Here is a 22796-nt window from a genome sequence, read left to right on the forward strand (position 1 = left end):
GAAGGTGAGAAATAAATCTACTGCATGAAAGAAAACTTGGTGCTGGGTGAAGAAGGAAAACACATCTCCACTGAGATTTCTTAACCACAAGCCAGTCCTCACCTGGATTTTGTTTGTTTGTGATCTTGTTTGTTTTTGTTTTCTCCAAATTCATGTGCCTCACTTGGATTGACAAAGAGAAATTTTAACTTAAAGAGGTCTCTGGTTGTTAGTGACCCCCAGGTGAACAATGGAAGGAAATTCTGATTTTCTCTGGAAGAAAATAAAAAACTTTAATTTAAGACTAAAAATACACAAGAACTGATAAAGTTGAAAGGGAAATAAGCTTTAAAAAATAATAATAACAACAAAATGCACAAGGACTCAAGGTCACCCAAAACAGAAACAGCAGAATCAGCCTCACAAAGAATCCCCCTATTGGAGTTATCCAGCAAAGAATATAAAATCTCATATTTAATGTGCTTCAAAATATAGAAAGGATGTTTGAAAATACGATCAAGAAACAAAAAAAAGTTAAAAAGTTATATTTGAATAAGAACTCAATAGAATTTCTGAAAATGAATAATATAATGATTAAAATAAAAAATCTCATTCAATGAATCAAACAGCATATTAGATGCAGTTAAGAGGGAAATCGGTAAGCTGGAAAATAGATTGAAAGAAATTAGCCAGAATGAACCCCAAAAAACAAAAGATAGAAAATATGAGAGTTTATGAGACATGGAGAATATGAGGTCTAACATACACTAACTGACATTTCAGAGAGATCATAGAATATAAGGGGAAAATGCAAAAATTAAAAAGAATGATGAATGAGAAATTTTATAGAATTGGTATTGCAAATACCAAACTCCAGATCCAGGAAAACTAACTTCTAGCTATATAAACAAACTCATTCTTAAGTACAACATAGAGAAATGCAGAATACCAAAGACAAAGAGATGATCTTAAAGGCTGCCAGGGAGAAAAAAACAGAATGCCTATAAAGGAACAACAGTAAGACTGACAGCTAACCTTAACAGCTGATCACAATGAACAAAAGAGCTAGAACTCTATATCCAGGGAAACCCCATTCCAAGTTTCAGAATAAAATCAGAGAGACTTTAGTAACTCTACCAGTAAATTTCCTGCCATTAATAATAAACGATTTACTTCAAGGAGAAGAAAAACAAATATGGATGGTCAAAGATGACAGGAGAAATGATACCTTTTTTTTCACTGTGATAAAAAAAAAACATGAAATTTACCACTTTAACCACTTTTAAGTTTACAGTATAGTAGTGTTGATGAACTTTTTTTTTTTTTTTAATTTTATTTATTTATTTATTTATTTTTGGCTGCGTTGGGTCTTCGTTGCTGCACTGGGGCTTTCTCTAGTTGCAGCGAGCGGGGGCCACTCTTCATCGCGGTGCACGGGCCTCTCACTGTCGCAGCCTCTCTTGTTGCGGAGCACAGGCTCTAGACGCGCAGGCTCAGTAGTTGTGGCTCACGGGCCCAGTTGCTCTGCGGCATGTGGGATCTTCCCAGACCAGGGCTCGAACCCGTGTCCCCTGCATTGGCAGGCAGATTCTCAACCACTGCGCCACCAGGGAAGCCCCCGTTGATGAACTTTTATTGGTAAAATCATATAAACAAGTACCAACTGCTTAAAACAATAATAATGTCTAATTTGTGGAATTATCAAAAAAGGCAAAACTGACATACTACACAATTATAGTATAATATTTAAGAAGGAAGTGGAAGTATCTTCTAAAATCCTTTATTTTTCAGAAGGACTGTAAAGATACTAAGATTTTATTAAGTTAAATATGTATGATAGAATACCTAAGTAGCCACTAGTAGAACTGCATATAAAATGTAACTTTCAAACTATTAAAGGCGAAAAGAGAGTGAAAAAACTGAAGACAATCCAAAAAAAAGAAGGAAAAAGAGAACAGAAAATCAGAGTGTTGGTGAAGATGCACATCTAAGATGATATAAATAAGTTCAAAACATCAGTGATCACAATAAAATGTAATACTGCTTCACGATGAACATTATTATCAAATTAGTGATAGAAAAGAACTACCTTAAATTGATAAAAGATATCTAAAATATTTTTTAAATCTAATACATATCACCATTTTTATTCAACATTGGTCTAGAATCCTAGCCAATGCAATAAGACAGGGAGAAAAAGGATTCAAATTAGAAAGAGAGAAACAAAGCTTTCCATATTTACAGGTGTTATAATTGTCTACTTAGGAAATTCGTGAGACTCCATAGCAAAATAGATTCTAAGAAGACAAGGATGGAAGCAGCAAGACCACTGGAGAAAGCTAACACAGTGATCCAGGTGTGAGGTGATGAGAACTGTGAACAGGAAGTTGGTAGTGAAGATGGAAAGATGTGGATGAATTTGAGAGACATTTAAGAGGGGACTTGACTGTGGATTACGTGGGAAAAACACAAAAAATGAGGTGTCAAAAAATCCTATTTGTCTGCCCCATGCAACATGCTGGGTTGTACGTCAGTGAGATGAGGGGACATCATGAGTTTGGTTCTGGTTATGCTAACTTTGAATTGCCTCGGAGATACGAAAGATATCAAGTAAACTGGACACACAGATTTGGAACTTGTTGAAGAGGTCAAGCTGGATTTCTGGGTTATCTGCATAGAAGCAGTAACTGAAGAGATGGGTTTGAATTTGGTCACCTAGGTGGAGGGAGTTGAGTGAAAGGAGGATTGGTTTAAACTGAGCATTTAGGACCTCCAAAGGGTGTGAGAAGTATGAGGAATACTAAAAGAGTTCTGTGCTACAGAGGCCAAGGGGAGAAAGTGTTTTGAGGAAGCGGAGAGGTTAGCAATGTAAAATGCTGTGGCTCGTGCTATCTGGGATATTCTTAACTGTTGACATAATAATGTTATCATCTGTGGCTTGTTCACAAAATATGTTTGATCATAGACAAGCTCTTCATTTTTATCACCCCTATGGTACCCAAGACGAGTAGGCCTGCCCTCCCTCCAGAATGCCCATCTGATAGGAAATCAGGAAATAATAATTAACGATATTATTTATCCCAGCAAATTGATTTGGAAAAACATTCTTCTGTGGAAAAGTTCACCTGTACACAGATACACACATCTGCATAGTGCACTCTGATGATCAAATCAAGTGAAGTTGACACTATCTGCTACTTCAGGTAATATGGGTCTTTAGACCCATACATTAACAGATCACTGAGAAGTGACTATATATTTTAAAAAACTTGTCCAAAACTGCAGCCAACAATTCATGGTCGCTAAAACATATATGGCATTAAAAAGTAATAAACGGGGGGCTTCCCTGGTGGCGCAGTGGTTGAGAGTCCGCCTGCCGATGCAGGGGACACGGGTTCGTGCCCCGGTCCGGGAAGATCCCACATGCCACAGAGTGGCTGGGCCCATGAGCCATGGCCGCTAAGCCTGCGCGTCCGGAGCATGTGCTCTGCAACAGGAGAGGCCACAACAGTGAGAGGCCCGCGTACCGCAAAAAAAAAAAAGTAATAAACGTTATGACCGTAAAACAATAATGCTTAGCAGAGATGAGATACTGCAAGAAACAAATCAACCAACCAACTAACAGAAAAACCTAAAGGGATTGCTCAGTGAAATAAGGTAGCACAGGCTGTGTCTGTCCCCCAACCCAATTAAAGATGGGCGGTTTATGTCTTTGAATCTTACAGGAGGCAACCAAAGAGGCTTGTGGGAGGTTATGAAACACATGCTTTTCAATTTTAAATATGGAATTACTATAATCTAAAACACAAACGCTTTGTAGGACAACATGCACTCTGTCTGTATTCTTGAGTCCTTTACTCCTATCCAGGATTGTGTAATTAACTCAGGGATTAACAATCTGTCACTTCCTACTGAGCTGCCCATTTCAGGTACCACTGGTCAGTCACAGCTCCCTGTGCAGTTACCTCCGCCCCCAATCCACCCATGTGGCACATGACACAAGCCCTCTTCACCATCAAGTGTCAGCATGCTACGTCACATGAAAGCATCTTCAACTACATGCCTCCCGAGGACTCTGTAATACACTTAGAATGATCTTTGCATGGTAGGCTCTGCCTATCTCACCCAGTTTATCTTCCTCCTAATCTCCCCTGTGCTCTCTATACTTCAGCCACGATAACTTTCTGAAAAAAACTCTTTCAAGCTCTTTCTTATTCAAGATCACTTGCTCAGACCTTCCCTCCCTGAAGGACTCTTCCTTCAATCCCTGCATGGCTGGATCATTGCCATCCCTCACATCTCAGTTTAAACGTCACTTCAGGGAATTCCCTGGTGGTACAGTCGTTAAGAATCCGCCTGCCAATGCAGGGAACACGAGTTCGAGCCTGGTCCGGGAAGATCCCACATGCCGCAGAGCACCTAAGCCCGTGAGCCACAACTACTGAGCCCGCGTGCCACAACTGCTGAGGCCTGCGCACCTAGAGCCTGTGCTCCACAACAAGAGAAGCCACCGCAATGAGAAGCCTGCTCACCACTACGAAGAGTAGCCCCCGCTCACCGCAACTAGAGAAAGCCCGTGTGCAGCAACAAAGACCCAATGCAGCCAAAAATAAAAAACAAATTAATTAATTAAACGTCACTTCATCAGAATCCTCACAATAACACTGTGAAGTAATTCCAACTTTAGACAAGGAAACTGGGGCACAGAGGTTAGGTCACTTGCCCACAATTATACAGGTAGTTACTGGGATTATTCACTGCTGTACTGGACCACCTATCTCAACTACTTGCTTAATTCCCGTACAGGCATTTATCATGGTTTGCAACGACTTGGTGTATTTGTTTATTTTATTTTTTTCCCCCACAGTATTATATAAGGGAAGCATGAGGGCAGGGCTACATCTGCCTTTTTCACTGCAGTATCCTAGCATAGAACTTCCAAATAGTAAGACTCAAAAATGTTTACTGAACGAATGAATGAACAAACGAATTGAACTGAACTCATATGTCTTTGCAACTGACTACATTAGGAGAGGAGATCTGAGATACAGAGGAGCTAGTTTGGAGATTTGAAGGACAGTGACCGTATGTGCCCCATAACTAAGTCCTTTTTAATTTTCCATCCACCCCAAAGACACAATAAGAAACAAGCCCAACAACTGAGTAATATATTATTAATACTGCCTAATAAGGAAACAAATTCTACTTCAGGGTGATGCCTGCCTCAAGTGCATCTGAAGTGGATCACAAAATACATCTAGTCATCCTGATTCAGTTCAGCATCCCTGACAGTTAGGTTAGCTTGGTGAATTTCACCCCTCTGGCAAACTAGACCCTTTATTATCCTGCATGTCCATACTAAGTTACAGGGGATTTGCAAACACATATCCTAAATCTACATATTTATTCAGTAAATTGATCTCCCACCCAAGTCATTCTCTGAGGAACTGTCAGCCTAGGCATTTGACAGAAAGTTATTTTTGTGCAAAGGCAAAGATTCTACCAGCAAGCTAGCCCCAGACTTCTAACAAGGAGTTAACAAGGAGAGGAAATCGGCTACTGCTTCAACCTGAAAGAATGAATATCTGTGTCCTCCTTGGCTTTTCCCTTAACTATCTATAGCATCTTGTTCTGCAAAATTAAGCCATTTAAAGGTACAATGGAAGCAAACAAGACCAGCATTTTACACTTTGCTGTAAGCAGAGTATGAGATTGGTAAGAAATAGGAAACAACTGGCTCAGCTTCTGAGGGATGGTGGGGGGAAGCCAGTCTTGGATTATACCCTGGCAAAGAACAATCCACGATGTAAGTAATTCACGCGCAGATGATGGGAAATCAATCATCAAAGCCTGATCCCTCTGCCCCCGATGGCCTCCTGTTTGGATACTAGGAAAGATGCTAAACTCTCGGAAAGGGTCGGCTGATTCACCAAAGATCTCCTAATTGTGAAATATCTTGTTCCTGATCAGTTTTCAGTTCCCAGGACCTCACTGTAACAGTGAATACTGCTGACATTCCCTCTCGGAAATGCTCCGTTTCCTGGGTCCTGTAATGCCAATCCTTCCTGCTTCCTCTCCTATATCTCCAATCCTCCTTCCCTGGGACTCTCCCCTCATCCATTCCTCCAACATGCGCATCTCCTGCATTCCATTCTGAGTTTTATAGCACTGCTCACCTTGTGCTACAGCTTCAAGCACATCCTCTTTCTACCAAAGGAGATCAATTTCTACCAAAACCATATCTCCATTCTCCACTCCCCTGAACTCCAAATCTGTATCTAACCGCCTGCTGTGCATTTCCATCTGGCTGCGCCAGTAAACACCTCCGGCATCACATGCCCAAACACATCGTCTTCCCCCCAAAACCTGCTCCTCCCCTCACTCATCATGCTGATGAGCAATACCTGATAAAAGTGGACCACAAAGTTCAGGGTCAGATCAGCCAATTGGCCCCCTCCATCAGTTCCACTCCCACATTCAATTAGTTTGGGCAATCCTGCCATCTATAAACCCTCATCTTCTTACTTTCCTTCTTCTCCAGCCCCACCGTGACTACCTGAGTTCAAGTCCTCCTGCCTGGTTTACTGCAATAGCTTCGTTATTGATCTCCTGCCTCCCCTCCTCTGTCTACCACATACTAACCTTACTTCTGCACTAATCATTCTAAAACATGAATCTAATCATGTTAATCCCCTGCTTTAGAACTTCAATGGCTCCCCACTGCCAAAAGCAGGGGTTTCCAAAACTGCTCCTATGAGGAAAAAAAAAAAATTTAAGTATGAGTCTCAACAGATGCTTATTTATATATAAATTATATCCATGTACTATTCTAAGTCAAATGTTTATAAAGTTTAGTTTCTTCATCTTAGGACAAAATGAAGAAATTTTAATATTTTTGTCTGATCCCAGTAGATTAGTTTGTACCTCTGCTGGGGTATTCACTCTGTGCTCTGAGGATGGAGGGTAGCATCTATGCCAATATCCCCCAGCATAGAGGATGACGTCAAACTCCTTGGTCTGGCATTCAAGGTGTTTCACAATCTAGCTCCAAATCCCCTCTTCAAACACCTCCTCACTCCTCTACCACCACAGCTGCACCCACTAGCGACTGTTCCATAAAAGTGCCATTCATGGGCAAGCACAAGATAGCACAAAGAGCTGAGACTTTGATGTCAGATCCCTCCCTGCCAACATCTAACTGTGTGACCTAAAGTCACTTTCTGCACCTCTCTGGGTCTCAATTCCCCCTTCTGTAAAGTGAACATAAAATGAATATAATAATACCTGTACTTTGCAGGGTTGTCGTGAGTATTAAGTGAGGTAGAGCAAAAAGTGATACAGGGCCATGCAAAGAGGAGAGGCTTTTATAAATGGTACCTCAGAGTAAGTTCTATATCATATGTTGTCCCCTCTACTTGGAATTCCCGATTCTCTTTTCTTCCATGGCCAGGCTTCTTAAATACCTTCCAATGTCTAGTTTAAAAGATCACCTCCTCCGAGAAGAATGACTCATCCTCCCGAGGTGGAGTCTGTCATTCAAACCTGTCTGCCCCCGGGAACCATTTGTAAGCCTCCACTGAATCATATCACTGATCATTGCTTATCCCAGGCATGCTGGCATTTGACTGCTGGCATGCGTGTCTTTCTTGCTCACTAAACTGCCACTGCTTGAGGAAGTCTGACATCAATTTCAGAGTTCCCAGCACTTAACAAAGTCCCTAGCACATAACAGGTGCTCAATAATAGTTTATCAATATTTCCATATGCAAAGGGGAAAGAGGACTGTTTAAAAGTGCACATATATGCACAATTTCATGTTATAATAAGGATGACTTACTTAATGATTTACAAAACGCTTTCACATATGTTTGTAAGAAACAGGTTGTTACCTCCCCCTCTGCCCTGTAGCAACTCATAAAATAGATAATAACTTAGAGAAAAGTAACTATTTGACTATATCCCTTTGATAAGTTTTCTCTTCCATCCTGATCTGATGCCAAGTTAATGTTATCATAAAATAATTCCATTAAGTGCAATTGTGCAGTTTACTGAGCCATTACTGTCATCAAAAAGTGAAATTACATTCAAAGCCTAAAACAGAGGTTTACACAGGAATAAATGTCATTAACATGGCAAACAAATTACATGCAGGAGAAACAGAAATAGCAATATGACCAGAATTCCAACCCATCCTCAGCATAAACAGATGATCACGTTTTAGTATTTATTCATACATGAACGGTGAAAACAAATCACACTGGCAAGTACCTTCGAGTTAAATTCATATTTTTTCAAAAAGGCGGAGGCTTATGTATCCTCTGTGACTGCAGGCTACACTGGGCATGCCTGAGCTTTATGCAGACAACCTTGCTGCCTAAAATATTCATGACCTGCAGGATAAACTAGTATATAATATTTACATAAGAAGAAATTGAACTGGTGGAAAGATGAGGTGGAGGCCAGGGGAGGGAGGGCGGGATGGGTAGAATAAAGCCAGACGCAAAATAAAAAGGCAAAAGCGAGCATCAGAGAGCATCAAATCATCTGATGTGAAGGCAATTAGAGAAAGGGCAATGATGTCTGGCCCTGGGTGACCAGAGCCAGATTGGGGCTGTCTGCTGGAGGTGAGAACCGTGGTCCTTTAAGCCTGTGTTAATGGAGTGGCAGTCCCAGTGCAGGCAAATGACACTGTGCATGCCATGGCCAGCCTGCCCAGGTCCCAGGTGAGGGCTGGGGAGCAGAAGGACTCCTGGAGATGCTGCTGCTTCCATTAGGATACTGAGTGCCTTCCTCTTTCCCTGACCAGTGACTTGTTTCCAAGGGGTGTGAGCTCACCTGGACTGGCCCCATGTCAGCTTTTCTTTGTTCATTTCTTGGGAGGATATGAGGACAAAGTCACTGCTGCCAGGACAGCCTCACCATGCTGGCGAGGATGCCCTTCCTGGCAACTCCTGCTCCAAGTCATCATGCTCTTCACTGAAGTCCTACTGTGCTTAGGGATGGATGGCAGCACCTAAACCCACACAGCCTCGCGCCTCTCAGCAGCCCCAGCAGCGCCCAGCAAGTTGACCCTTCCAGCTGGAGTTGCTTCCTCTCAGGACAGCCCCTCCTCTCAGCCAGCCAGGCTTCCCACCTGCACAGCCTGGAAAAAGTGCCAGTTCTCAAATCTGCTTGATCAGGTGAGGTAGAATGCGAAGCTTGCTCTACTGAGTCTTAGCTGTGTGACCTTTGAGCTTGAATTGAAGCCTCAGCCTCCTCATTTGTGAAAGGGGGATAGAAATGCTGTCCCACTGCTTACTGAAGGAGTGCCTACCGTGTGCTGTCCTCAGCGCTTGGAATGCAGCACGAAACAGTCAAAGACTCCTGTCCTCGTGGACCTGACATTCTAGCAGGAAGAGCGTTAAAATGTCATAACTTATTACTGTATGTTAACATGGGGAGGAAGAATGACAGAAAGCAGAGTGAACGGGAGGGCAATCAGAAGGGCCAGGGGCCAGGTGACAGGCCTAGGCTGCTCTCTGGGAAAGGCTGGATGCTGTCTTATGCCCCCTTCCAGCCCCTCCTCCCCCACTCACGCACACAGGCACCTGGTCGGCTTGTTCCTCACCACATACAGGGAGGGGGAGACCAGCCCCTTAGGGTCTTTTGAAACAGGAAGACAAATGTGTGATCAGGAGCATGACTCCTGTGCTGGGCTCTTGGGCCCACTTCAGTCTGTCTGTCTCAAATCTAGGTATTTTTGCTTCCATTTTATTTTATTTTTAAGAAAACAAAACAAAAATCTGCACCAATTTACCTGGTTTCGTACGAAAACTTTTTTTTTTAACTTTTTACATTTTTTGGTGTCCGTTTGTATTGAATAATTGGCTACATTTGTAAAATGTAATTTCTAACGTAAAAAACATAATTCTTTTCTTCTCAAGATTTTTTCTTAAGAGGAGAGAAAGATATTTTTTCAGGAAAAACAAACTTTAAAATAAAAGAAGAGGAGAATAAAATCTACTTCTCCCCTTTCCCCAACCTCTGTCTACCCCTCTTTCCCAGGAACAAATCAAAAGGTGGATCGTCTTGTAAAGAACGTAAACTTTTAGTCCAGAACGATGTCTTTTTCTCAATGCAGTGAGCTGTAGATTCTCTAGTTTGACCCCTGCAGGTGGGAATTGGGGCACTGAGGCAACATGGAGAGGAGCTCGGGGGGAGCAGGGTCATGAATTTGTTTTCTTTAGTGAAAGAGAAATACAATCAAGCATTTTGTATTCAGAATGTTGTGCAATATTTTGGAATGGAACACTGGTGTGTTTAGAGATTGAGTTTAAAAACAAAACAAAAAGATTGATCAAATCTGTACAGTTTATATTGTTCCAGATTGTTTTAAGTCTGTATTAAAAGCATGATATATAATAACAAAAAAACAAACCAAAAGAAGAAGTGCCAGGGGCAGGGCTTGCCCCTGTACGTAAGGGAATGAGGAGAAGTTTGAATAAAGCTCTAAAAGAGGCGAGTGGGTGAGCAAGCAGTTGTCTGGGAAAGGGTGCAAAGGCCCTGCCCTGGGAACCTGAGCCACAGCAAGGAGGCCTGTGAGGCTGGCACACAGTGAGAGAGGAGTAGGAGGAGGTGAAGTCAGGAGACGAGGGTCTCCACCGCATTTATGTGAAGGCTGATGGAGATAATGAGGGAAATGCACTTAGCAGGACATCATAACCGTGGGCACTCGCTATGTGACAGGCACTGTGCCACATGCCTGATGTCCATTAGCTCAGTGAGTCTGCACAACCGCCCTGCAAGGGTTGTTCCGTACTTGCCTGTTTTACACACAAGGAAACTGAGCTTTGGGCAGATTATTTAATCTGCCCAAGGTCATAAACCTTCATACCTGGTAGTGATAGGATGCAAAGGCAGAATTCAAACCCAAGTAGCCTAGCTCCACTGTCCAGAGACAGTGCCTTTACCCCCTGAGCTGACTGACTCGCAAGCAAAAGATGTGGATGAGTGTGGCGAAGGAGAAGCGTGTGATGGCAGAGCAGCCCCAGGAGAGGGATAACATGGAGAAGGAGGGGGAAGCAAGAACTAAGCAGGTCTGTAACAAGAGCAGAAGGCATGAGGCCAAAGAAAAGACAGGCAGAGCAAGCAGGGAACAGAGGGAGAGCTGGGTACACAGCTGCTTGGCCACAGGGGCCTGACCACACACACACAGGGCAAGTGGGAGCCACAGACAAAAGCAGGGCCCATGCAGTGGGCCAGCAGCAGACCCAGGTGAATTCACGGAGCCATAACAATTCCCTACATTGAGGTCTTCTAAATGGTAAAGGTTCCCATCCTCCTAAAAAATAGAGAGCAAGAAATGTTTTGTATAGCATGAACAGTAAGCCAGGTTGTGAGCAGGAATCAAGACACTAACACTTTCTCTTTCTAATCTGAGTTTTTGAAACAAGTACCCTTTCTGTCTCTCCTAGGTGAAAACATGGTAACAGCTAACAGATTTATTTTGCTCACGGAATAAATATCAGACACTACATGGAAGCTCTGTACATGTAATCTCATTTCATCACCAAAACACTAAAAGCTGGTTTATCCTCATTCATGGGTGGGGAAACTGAGGCTCAGAGAGGTTAGGTCACTCATCAAGCCAGGTGCTGACAGGGACAGGAAGTGTCCAGTGTGAGCACTGACCGTCACTGATCCAGCACTGCCCAGTACAGTGTGAACATAACCATGCCCCACACTATCCCCTATACGCGAGCCTACGGCAGCACCAAGATTTACAAGGAACACAGACGAGCAGGAGCAAACGCTCTTATTGCAGAACAGAGCTCTGGATCTTCTCTCATTCGGGAAGTCATCCTTACAGAGCTCTGCAGTCTCATTACTATGTGCCTGGCCAGCAGGAAGGGCAGCTCTTCCTGGAGTGTCCACCACGTGGACCAGGGAAGCATGGACTACCACAGACTCTGAGTAATTCCACGGGCTCAGAAACCTTGGGGATCAGCTCAGCTGGTTGTCTGAGGTTCAGGATAAAAGGCACTGCAAGGGGGTTTATAAAGAAACTCAATGCCTAGAACATAATCACTTCGGCTCCTTCTGAATGTTCCTCACTATGCTCTATACCTCCCAGGGCCTCAGTTAATCTAGAAAAGCCCAGTGGATACTGGTCATATTTATAGCCACTCAGCATCTTTTGGACTCACTTCCTACAATTTAGAATTCCCCATATTTTGAAGCCTGCCTCCCTATGACAGAAGCTCAAACCTGCTCTGCCAGCTTCCATTGCAACTATGGCACAGGTATGTGCCCAGAGACACCTGTACAGACTTTGACTCAGGAGCTACTGACATAAGAAGAGGGGACAGGAAAATCATTTTCTTTGGCTGTGTGACAAAATGAATGATTCTTACAAAAATTCCAATCCCGTACAAAATAAATGCACAGAAATCTCTTGAATTTCTACACACTAATGACGAAAAATCTGAAAGAGAAATTAAGGAAACACTCCCATTTACCACTGTAACAAAACGAATAAAATACCTAGGAATAAACTGACCTAAGGAGACAAAAGACCTGTATGCAGAAAATTATAAGACCCTGATGAAAGAAATTAAAGATGATACAAACAGATGGAGAGATATACCATGTTCTTGGATTGGAAGAATCAACATTGTGAAAATGACTCTACTACCCAAAGCAATCTACAGATTCAATGCAATCGCTATCAAACAACCAATGGGGCTTCCCTGGTGGCGCAGTGGTTGAGAGTCCACCTGCCGATGCAGGGGACATGGCTTCGTGCCCCGGTCCGGGAAGATCCCACATGCCGCAGAGCGGCTAGGCCTGTGAGCCATGGCCACTGAGCCTGCGCGTCCGGAGCCTGTGCTCCGCAACGTGAGAGGCCACAACAGTGAGAGGCCCGCGTACCACAAAAAAAAAACAACAACAACCAATGGCATTTTTCACAGAACTAGAACAAAAAATTTCACAATTTGTATGGAAACACAAAAGACCCTGAATAGCCAAAGCAATCTTGAAGAAGAAAAAGAGAGCTGGAAGAATCAGGCTCCCTGGCTTCAAACTATACTACAAAGATACAGTAACCAAGACAGCATGGTACTGGCACAAAAACAGAAATATAGATCAGTGGAACAGGATAGAAAGCCCAGAGATAAACCCACGCACATATGGTCACCTTATCTTTGATAAAGGAGGCAAAAGTATACCGTGGAGAAAAGACAGCCTCTTCAATAAGTGGTGCTGGGAAAACTGGACAGCTACATGGAAAAGAATGAAATTAGAACACTCCCTAACACCATACACAAAAATAAACTCAAAATGGATTAAAGACCTAAATGTAAGGCCAGACACTATCAAACTCTTAGAGGAAAACATAGGCAGAACACTCTATGACACAAATCACAGCAAGATCCTTTTTGACCCACCTCCTAGAGAAACGGAAATAAAAACAAAACTAAACAAATGGGACCTAATGAAACTTAAAAGCTTTTGCACAGCAAAGGAAACCATAAATAAGACGAAAAGACAACTCTCAGAATGGGAGAAAATATCTGTAAATGAGGCAACTGACAAAAGATTAATCTCCAAAATTTACAAGCAGCTCATGCAGCTCAATATCAAAAAATCAAACAACCCAATCCAAAAACGGGCAGAAGACCTAAATAGACATTTCTCCAAAGAAGATATACAGATTGCCAACAAACACATGAAAGGATGTTCACCATCACTAATCATTAGAGAAATGCAAATCAAAACTACAATGAGGTATCACCTCACACCAGTGAGAATAGGTTTCATCAGAAAAATCTAGAAACAATAAATGCTGGAGAGGGTGTGGAGAAAAGGGAACCCTCTTGTACTGTTGGTGGGAATGTAAATTGATACAGCCACTATGGAGAGCAGTATGGAGGTTCCTTAAAACACTAAAAATAGAACTACCATATGACCCAGCAATCCCACTACTGGGCATAAACCCTGAGAAGACATAATTCAAAAACAGTCATGTACCACAACGTTCACTGCAGCCCTATTTACAGTAGCCAGGATGTGGAAGCAACCTAAGTGTCCATCAACAGATGAATGGATAAAGAAGATGTGGCACAGATATACAATGGAATATTACTCAGCCATAAAAAGAAACAAAACTGAGTTATTTGTAGTGAGGTGGATGGACCTAGGTGGATGTCATACATAGTGAAGTAAGTCAGAAAGAGGAAAACAAATACCGTATGCTAACACATATATATGGAATCTAAAGAAAAAAAATGGTTCTGAAGAACCTAGGGGCAGAACAAGAATTAAGATGCAGACGTAGAGAATGGACTTGAGGACACAGGGATGGGGAAGGGTAAGCTGGGACGAAGTGAGACAGTGGCATGGACATATATACACTACCAAATGTAAAACAGATAGCTAGTGGGAAGCAGCCGCATAGCACAGGGAGATCAGCTCGGTGCTCTGTGACCACCTAGAGGGGTAGGATAGGGAGGGTGGGATGGAGACGCAAGAGGGAGGGGATATGGGGATACATGTATACGTATAGCTGATTCACTTGGTTATACAGCAGAAACTAGCACACCACTGTAAAGCAATCATACTCTAATAAAGATGTTAAAAAAAAAAGTTCCAATCCTTCTCAACAAGTTTTCTTCCTCTCTTACCCAAGTGTATCTTGCATATTGATACAGGAAAATCCCTAGCCCTTGTAAACGCTCATGTGCAGCACACCCAAAGAAAAAATGGCAGGGAACAATTAACGGGAGCTGGATCAGCTGTAACTATGCACACCAGGAAAGACAAAGGAATAACAGGAAACGGAAACACAATACCAGACACAGTAAGCTCCCAAAGCAATAACTATATTACAATTTCCCACCAGCTGGCTTAGAAATCTCAAAGCACTGAAACGCCTATCTTCCATTCCCAAGTAAAATTCCCTTCTAGTTTGGGGAGATACTACCATCACTTCCCAATGTCCCTGAGGCTCCACTGAAGAGAACCCATTGTGAAAGATTCTAGAATGAACAAGACCTACTACCTTCCCTCAGCATGAGGTCCTAGACACTCCTTGCAGGTCAGCCTATATTTCTGATCATGACAAAGGATTCAAGATTATGTCTGGATTACCTTCGAGACATCTCCTCTGACCAAATGGCTTCTCCTAGCCCCCAGAATGCACTTCATCCAACAAGCGTTCTTGAGTGTCAGTGATGTTCTATATATGCTATGCTGGGAGTACATAAGAGAATAACAGATTATCCCACTCCTTAAGAAGCCAAAACTCACTTAGAGTTCCAGCAGCACTGAATTTATACTGAATGAAGAGCTGGGGGCACTGCAAGATGACATGCCCTCAGGTAGAAAAGAAGAAAGCAGATGTACAAATGCTCTTTGTTCCAGTGGAGGAAAGAGATGAAGACTAAGAGAGGTAAGACAAGGAAGAAGGAAGGAAGGAAGGAAAGGAAGAGAGGGAGGGAGAGAGGGAGGAAGGAAAGAAATAAGGAATGGGGGGAGGGAGGGAAGAGAAATAAATTAGAAGGACAAACTGAGGCATAAGATATGATACATGGAAAGATATGTTCTTGTAGATCTGAAGTTCTCGCTTGGAGATGGGATAAGATATCATTGCCTAATCTGGAATTACAACGTTTGAATCCTTGAACCTCTCCAAGAGTTCAACTCTTAGGAAGACCCATAATTGTCTCTTACTGGTTTTCAAATAATTCAAATATTCTTTCAAGTTCAAGAATACCCCTAAGACTTCAATACACAGTCTCTGCCTTGACTATGTGACAAAAGAGAGGAATCGAAACAGATATTTCACTTTTAGAATAGCCTAAGTGACATATGTTTTGTGACATGGTTCAAGACACTCATCTCTTTCTATTCATCAACTGAAATATCAAAGAATTCTCCTACAAAGGAGAATCTCAAATAATTACCCATTTCAGCTGCCTTTGAGTATGAAGCTTTCATAACTCATCCAATGTCTTGATCAGAATGATGATTTACGGACTTCTACTTTTTTTTTTTTTTTTGAGAAACCATCCCTTCAAGTAAACAAGTTCATACCATAAGTTGCTGACCTGACCCATGGCTCCAGAGGTGAACATGGGACCATAAGTACACAACCTGCATATTCATTCTCCTGGTCACAGTGTTTAAGACCTTAGTACATGACTCAAGATAGTTCTTGGCATAGGATTTTGGTCGAACAACAGGGAACCTAGCGTTGCTTAAGCTAGTAGAATATGAGTCTGAGTTTCCCAGTGGCTTCCCCATTGGAAAACTTGCCTCAGAAGGCAGCCAACAAAAGGAAAGCAGAGCCAAGATCTAGAGAGACAGAGACCATCCGAACGACACTAAGCATCTGGACCCAGCCGTACCGAAGGCCAAGTACCCCCAAGATTTTTCAATAATGCGAAATAAAATAAAGTCCTATTTCCCCGAGTCAGCTTGGGTTGCATGCTCTTCCTTTGCACCGATAAGAATCCAGACAATACATTTCCTGTATGCTTCTTCTTACTTCCCATCACACACAACCAACCTGGTCACACACACAACCAATTCCCTGCCTAACTCTGTCTTGTAGCCAGGAGACACATAAATTGTTATTTTGCAGGTTGCATTGGAATGACTCCACCTCTAAAGCCTTTTAAACGGGTAGCTAACCTCTGTGATGCTGACCATCAAATATCAAATCTCTTAGGTGCTCTAACATGTCAGCTCACTTTTTGGCCACCAGGATTTCACGGACAGGCGGATCAGCTGCAAATACCCGCTCATCTGTCATGTGCATCCTCCTAGAACCAAATAAATGTCAAATTCTCTGAGATCTGCTTCCCTGTCCCCATGGAATATAGATTCCTGGAAGGTTTTCACCATACCTCAAATCAAATGAAGAATGTTAGATGAAATGCAGAAGAGCCTCAAATCACAAATCATAGTCACTGGAGGAGACATAACTCTTCAACATATGAAGATTTCTTCTTTTTTTCCCCAAATGAACTTCGAACAATTATTACCTATTCATAACTCTCTAAATTGGATTTTTAAGCTGTTTTTGATCAGCAGCTGGTTACAATTTTGTAAAAGAGTTTCTCCAATGGCACAAATACTGCTGTACCCCAGAGGAATTGCAGAGCTAATCAATCACTTACGTAACTAGTACTCACTGTGAAAATAATGTCCTTGACCGAACAATGAACTTGAAAACATATTCCAAAGCTTTCAGCGTTCTTAAAATTGGCTCACATTGCTCTCCTCTGCTGGAGGTATCCAAGTAAGTCTTCAGCACCATCATCAATTTCCTGAATAAGGGATTACATTTTCAAAATACATCTCTTTTCAGCCCACAGCATGGTAATTAGTTTGTTTACTAAATTATAAGGCATTCAATCAAAGGTTAGAGGTGATGGTATAGCCAAGCTCACATAGTCATTTACACCATAAAAATAACTCTGCCTAAAAATATATGTTTAATACAGGGAGTGAGTATTTCCTGTCCATAAACAGCCAGCAAAGGAAAAAGTAGTGAGAAAAAAATCTTTTGACTCTGGGAAAACTAGTCACAGTGAGGATGTGAGGGGGGATGGTGGTGGTGATAATGTTCTTTTCAGCTTTTTCTTCCCACAGAAAATGTTCCTGTAATATCATGGAACTCCGTTGCCTGGAAACTTACCATGTTTCTTTATTACCAGCAGGGCGGACTTCGAACTACTTGGCCTGCTTTTCCAGGTCCCTTCACAAACAGGCCTCCACCAACTTTTCCAGCATCGTCTCTGATCTCTAACCCTCAGTTCTCTATACACAAGCTGTACTGAGCTACTTGTCATATGCACTTCCTTCTCTCTAGCCTTTGAATCCCAGTGTGTATCACAAGTAGCTGTTCAATAAATGATAGCTGACTGACTGACTAAATGAATGAACGAATGAGCAAACACTTCCACGTACTTCTGCCACCATAAAATATTCGTACCAACCTATGAGTTTGCATATTTTTATTTAATCCAAATGACACAGCCAGATTGGGTTTTGTCAAAAAAGGCAGAACTCACACAGGCTGGTGACAAAAAGAAACTACTCAAATTTTTGTGACCTAGGCATCCTGGCAGGGCAAGCAGGAAGTACACAGTTACTTACTTGTAAGCTAGGGTAGCACTGAAATGCTGTTGAATGTAAGCCTCCAGAACGGTGTTGAAATGCTGGAATTTCCGGTCAGCAATGAGTCCTATTATGTAGATCTTGAGGAGGAAGCAAGGAATCAGTGGGTTTTGTGGGCAGACCCAGGACAGGAAGCTGTATTCACATGGCATAACTGAAACCCTATCAAATTCTTTTGCCCAGGAATTAGGTCACTAATATAGCTTCAGTCCTTTTCATTAAGGTAGTACCTCTCCTCAAAAGTATTTCACGAAGTATGCTACAGGGTTTCACGGTCAGATAAGCTTGAGAAATCTCAAGTTATCAAAACCTTAGACCGCCTTCTTTATTGCAGGCCTTATCGGAGTCTTCCATATGCTTCTGTGCATTGTAAATCTCCAAGAGAGTCACGCAATGGTCAACACTTCCCTAAGTTCTTTAATCAAAGGATCTTTTTGTCAGGAAGCATTTTTCCTTAGACACAGCTTTCTAGGAGGCCCTCTTGGGAAGCACTGGATTAAGTCACAGTTGTCTCCAAGTAAGCTCTTTAAAAATGTAAATGTCACTGACACAAAGGGTTGACACATTCATACTTTATTGGTCACTGATACCTTAATGCAGATTTTTTTTTATGTTTATTTTGACATGACATTGAGAAGATGTGAGTTGGGACCACAAGAGGAAGAACAGACCATTTCGAAAGGTGGAAAGGAGACAGATCTGCCTGGTGTACCACCCACTCTAAAATGTTCCGGGGTGGGCAGGAGGAGTGTAACAACTGCGCTGGAGACTGAGCAGGAAGAAGGTAAAAAAAAAGAGTTAGGAAACATTTTGGGTGCTTTACAACCTGGCCAAGGACTCACTCCCCGTATTCATGGAAAGCCAAAGCGACTATTCACGGTATCCAGCTTCATGTACCTTCAACCAGGGCCAATCCACCATCAGCACTTAAACACTCCCCTTTTAATCACCCTGCCCATGCTTTCAAATGAACTCGAAGCAAACGAAGGGAAACAGCAACTCGTTCATTGGTCTGGTTGCCAAATGTTACAATGCCTCCAAAAAAATCATGAAAAGGGCCATGTGGGCTATAAGTTCTCTGTGTTCTCACAGTGAGACACACGTTAATGCCTAATGTCACTAAACACTGGCCCCCTCTCTCTTACCAAAGCATCAAAGACGAGGATGTCATACTCATTACTTTGAGAATGTTCCATCATGATGTTGAAGAGGGCATCCAGAGTATCCTGGAGAAACTGGGCAAAATAATGAAGGTCTTGTAAGAAAGAGTGTAGGTGACCCAGCAGTACCACTCATCAGTGTTTACCCAAGAGGGTGAGGGCACACATCCACCATGTGCCATGTTCAGGAGGGCCAGGTACTTTACTCACAAGAGCCAGAACTTGGAGCAACCCAGTTGTCCATCTTCAGCAGAGTGGATAATTATAGGGTGGCATTTTCACATTATAGAACACTCCACAGCAATAAAAAAAAAGAGCAAACTACTTCAACGTGGAATGACGAATATAACTCGTGAGCATTGTGCAGGGTAAGATAAGTCAGACACAGAAATGTCTATTCATTATCACTCTCTTTTTATGAAATTCAAGAACAGGCAAAAACCCCATCTATAATGATGGTAGTCAGCTTAGTGGTTACTCCCGAACAGGTTACTGATGGAGAAGGGGTAAGAGGGAACCTACTGCAATGCTAAAAATGTTCTGTACCTTGACCTAGGTGGTGGGTACACAGTTGTGTACATGTGTAACAATACACTGAACTGTACTCTTAAGATACGTGCTCCGTACATATGTTACCACATGTAGAGTATACGTCAATAATAATTTTTTTCTAAAAACAAGAAAAAAAGAATGCAAAAGGGAGACAACAGAATGCCCTTTCAGATGACTTTTCCAGGCTGACAAAGGTGACAGGCCTTATTAAAGGATGTCTGGGGAATTTCCCTGCCATTGTTGAACCAGGTAGGTGGGTCAACAGTGCACAGTTAAAGCATTGATCTGGAAATCTGACCATTGCTTCTCCATGTATGGGCAATTAACTAAAATTTGATACCCCTCCCTCCTAAGAGATGGGTCAATATTTCCTATAGTCGAAACACAGAGCTACTACATAAAGATGTTCAATCTCAGAGTTTCTAGTTGTACCAGGTTCCCAATGGAAACAAGATCACCAGGACCTCTGGGAAACACTTGTCCCAATTCATAGTGCTGGAGAGACAGTTGCTTTCATTAGATTTGCGCTTCAGACACTATATTCTCCACCACCATGTGGACACAACAATACATCTGACATTTACATCGTTTTCTGCTTGTTTCACCTAAAATGTGAGCGCTGATGTCTTTCCTTTTCTCATGTTTAATACATAACATTCTCGAAACAGCAGAAACCAAGAATACTTTTTATTTCTAACAGCAACATGTAGATAATACTAAGAGATCATCCTACCATAGCAACTTACAACAACAAAAATAAATAATAGTTACTATTTGTTGAACTTTGTACATTTTCATAAGCGTTAGTTCAATTATTGTGCATTATGTGTAAGAGACTTGTGGAGTAATTTTTAAATATGTATCATCTTGAATGCTCACAACCCTGGAAAATATGTCATATTGATAATACTATCACATAAAGTTGGCAAGCAGTTGAACTGGGATCTACACCAAAGTTGATCTATTTTCAGAGACTGAGCACAACCATACTTTTCTCCTGTTCAAGATTCAGCATCACTGAACAATATCATCCCCCAGATTTACCAATAAAGGCTTCTAATGCCGACTTCGGACACTGTATCCCATTGTCAGAAGCAAAGTTGTCCTATCTCCCTCAGCACTTCATCTCTCCCCTGAAGCCACCCATGATTTAAAGCTCTGTCACTGGTGGATGAATACAGGCAAAATGAAGCCCCACTGACCTTTACTACTTCTTCTCCATCGACAATCTTCAATTTTTCTAAATTCTCCTGTAGCAGTTGTGGCTTCATACGCCACTTCAGCAAACCCAGCAAACCCACTAAAATAGAGTCCAGACAAGCAGAATTACTATTACTGGCCTGAACTGTCTGTATCAGGACCTCCCCTGGCCTGCCCACACATAAACACACACACACACACACACACACACACACACACACACAGCTATCAATGTTTCCGATACCATTCTGGGTGAGCTTTGTGGAGCACACCAGCGTAGAAATGCAGAATACATCCCGGGAGCTGACAGAGAGCCCCCCAACACTGCTGGAGCTTCGACTCAAGGTAGCCCCCTTGTTTTCCACATGGTGTCGGTAAGAAGGAAGAGTCAGGTAAGCACTGGCATCCTCCATCTTCTTGCTGTCCCCCTGGAAACAACACCTTGGTTACTTCCCCAAGCCAAGGGTATGCACCCAATGCTACACAGAGTTTGCAGTGGCCAGATTACACACTGTAGGTAGAGAGGATCAGAAACAGTGAGGGACATCATAAGAGGAGCAGTGAACATCAGCTGGTAAGGTAAGGCTGTTTTTCCACAAAATAGGCGAGAACCCAAGGTTACGTTAATGGGAAAGGGGTTGATCAACCAACCACCTGAAGGCTCCGTGGACTTCATTAATGGCACAGAGGGAACTGAAGATTCCCAAACAGGATATTTTAATTCATTCTAAGTTTTATAAGATCTTAACACAAACAAGCCCACCAGCAGGATAAGGAATCGGCTTAAAGAAGAAGTTAACAGCAAAGGCACTAGATTCTGAAAGTGATGGTATTTAGACCCTCTTCTCCCATTCACATGCCTGTGTCATTTTGGACACATTCCTTGGTCTCTCTGTGTCTCATTCTTCTCATGATTAAACTGAGAATTAATCATATTACCTACTTCTAGAAATCTGGAGCAGACTAGATGGCATAATGCATATAGAACGCTTAGTAAAATGACAGACACATAAGTCCCTTGGCATGCTGAAATGAATGACTAGAGGTAGGCATTACAGCAGTCAACATTTACTGAGCCCTTACTCTGCACTAGATGCTGCACTAAGTGCTTTGTATGCCTTAGTTCATGTCACTTAAGCCTCACAACAGTTGTTACTGTTGTGTATACTGTTATCATCTCCAGTTTACAGATGAGGAAACTGAGGCTTAAGGAGGGTGACTAAATTGAAAACTGACTGCAACTGGGACTCTGCCCCCAATGAGTTCACAATCTTTTAAACCAAGAACTACCTTGACGCGTCAAAACTGAGAAAACAGAGCCTGTACAGAAGGAAAAGGGGTGTTCTGGAAAAGCCAAAGAGACTCAGAGAAGAGTACCCTGTTATGAAGCTTTGATGAGGCTGTGTTTGCCATGCAGACCACAGGCAAAAGGGCAACTCCAACCTCCAATGCTGAGAAAGTCAAGGGCAAGGGTTTGATCCCTGTGCTGACCACTTAGGCTTTGCCCTGTTTCACAGTCATACCCTTTGCCTCCAGCCAGGGGCTAGCTAGATACGTGCCACTGTCACAGGAGTGGTTGTGGGAAAGCATGCATGTAAGATCAGGAAAATACTTCCCCACTTCTAGAGAACAGTGCAAGTCTCATGACGTAAAAATAACAGCAGCGGCCCTCTATACTCTTTTACATGGCCCTTCTGCGTGGGTCATCTTATGGTCATAAACATGGCCATCACCACTTAA

General features: G+C 42.3%; 1 protein-coding gene across 1 annotated transcript in view; it reads right to left on the reverse strand.

Moving 5' to 3' along the window:
- DOCK2 (dedicator of cytokinesis 2) overlaps window positions 1-22796 on the reverse strand; it is a 405630-nt gene that overhangs the window by 317522 nt on the left and 65312 nt on the right. The window contains exons 18-22 of the mRNA XM_067732884.1: window positions 21301-21484; window positions 21059-21156; window positions 19290-19379; window positions 18124-18224; window positions 17157-17291 (exon numbers count right to left, since the gene is read on the reverse strand). Coding sequence (XP_067588985.1) covers window positions 17157-17291; window positions 18124-18224; window positions 19290-19379; window positions 21059-21156; window positions 21301-21484 — 608 coding nt within the window. The remainder of the gene's footprint in view (window positions 1-17156; window positions 17292-18123; window positions 18225-19289; window positions 19380-21058; window positions 21157-21300; window positions 21485-22796) is intronic.

This window comes from Pseudorca crassidens, chromosome 3 (assembly GCF_039906515.1).
Source record: "Pseudorca crassidens isolate mPseCra1 chromosome 3, mPseCra1.hap1, whole genome shotgun sequence".
Taxonomy (NCBI): domain Eukaryota; kingdom Metazoa; phylum Chordata; class Mammalia; order Artiodactyla; family Delphinidae; genus Pseudorca; species Pseudorca crassidens.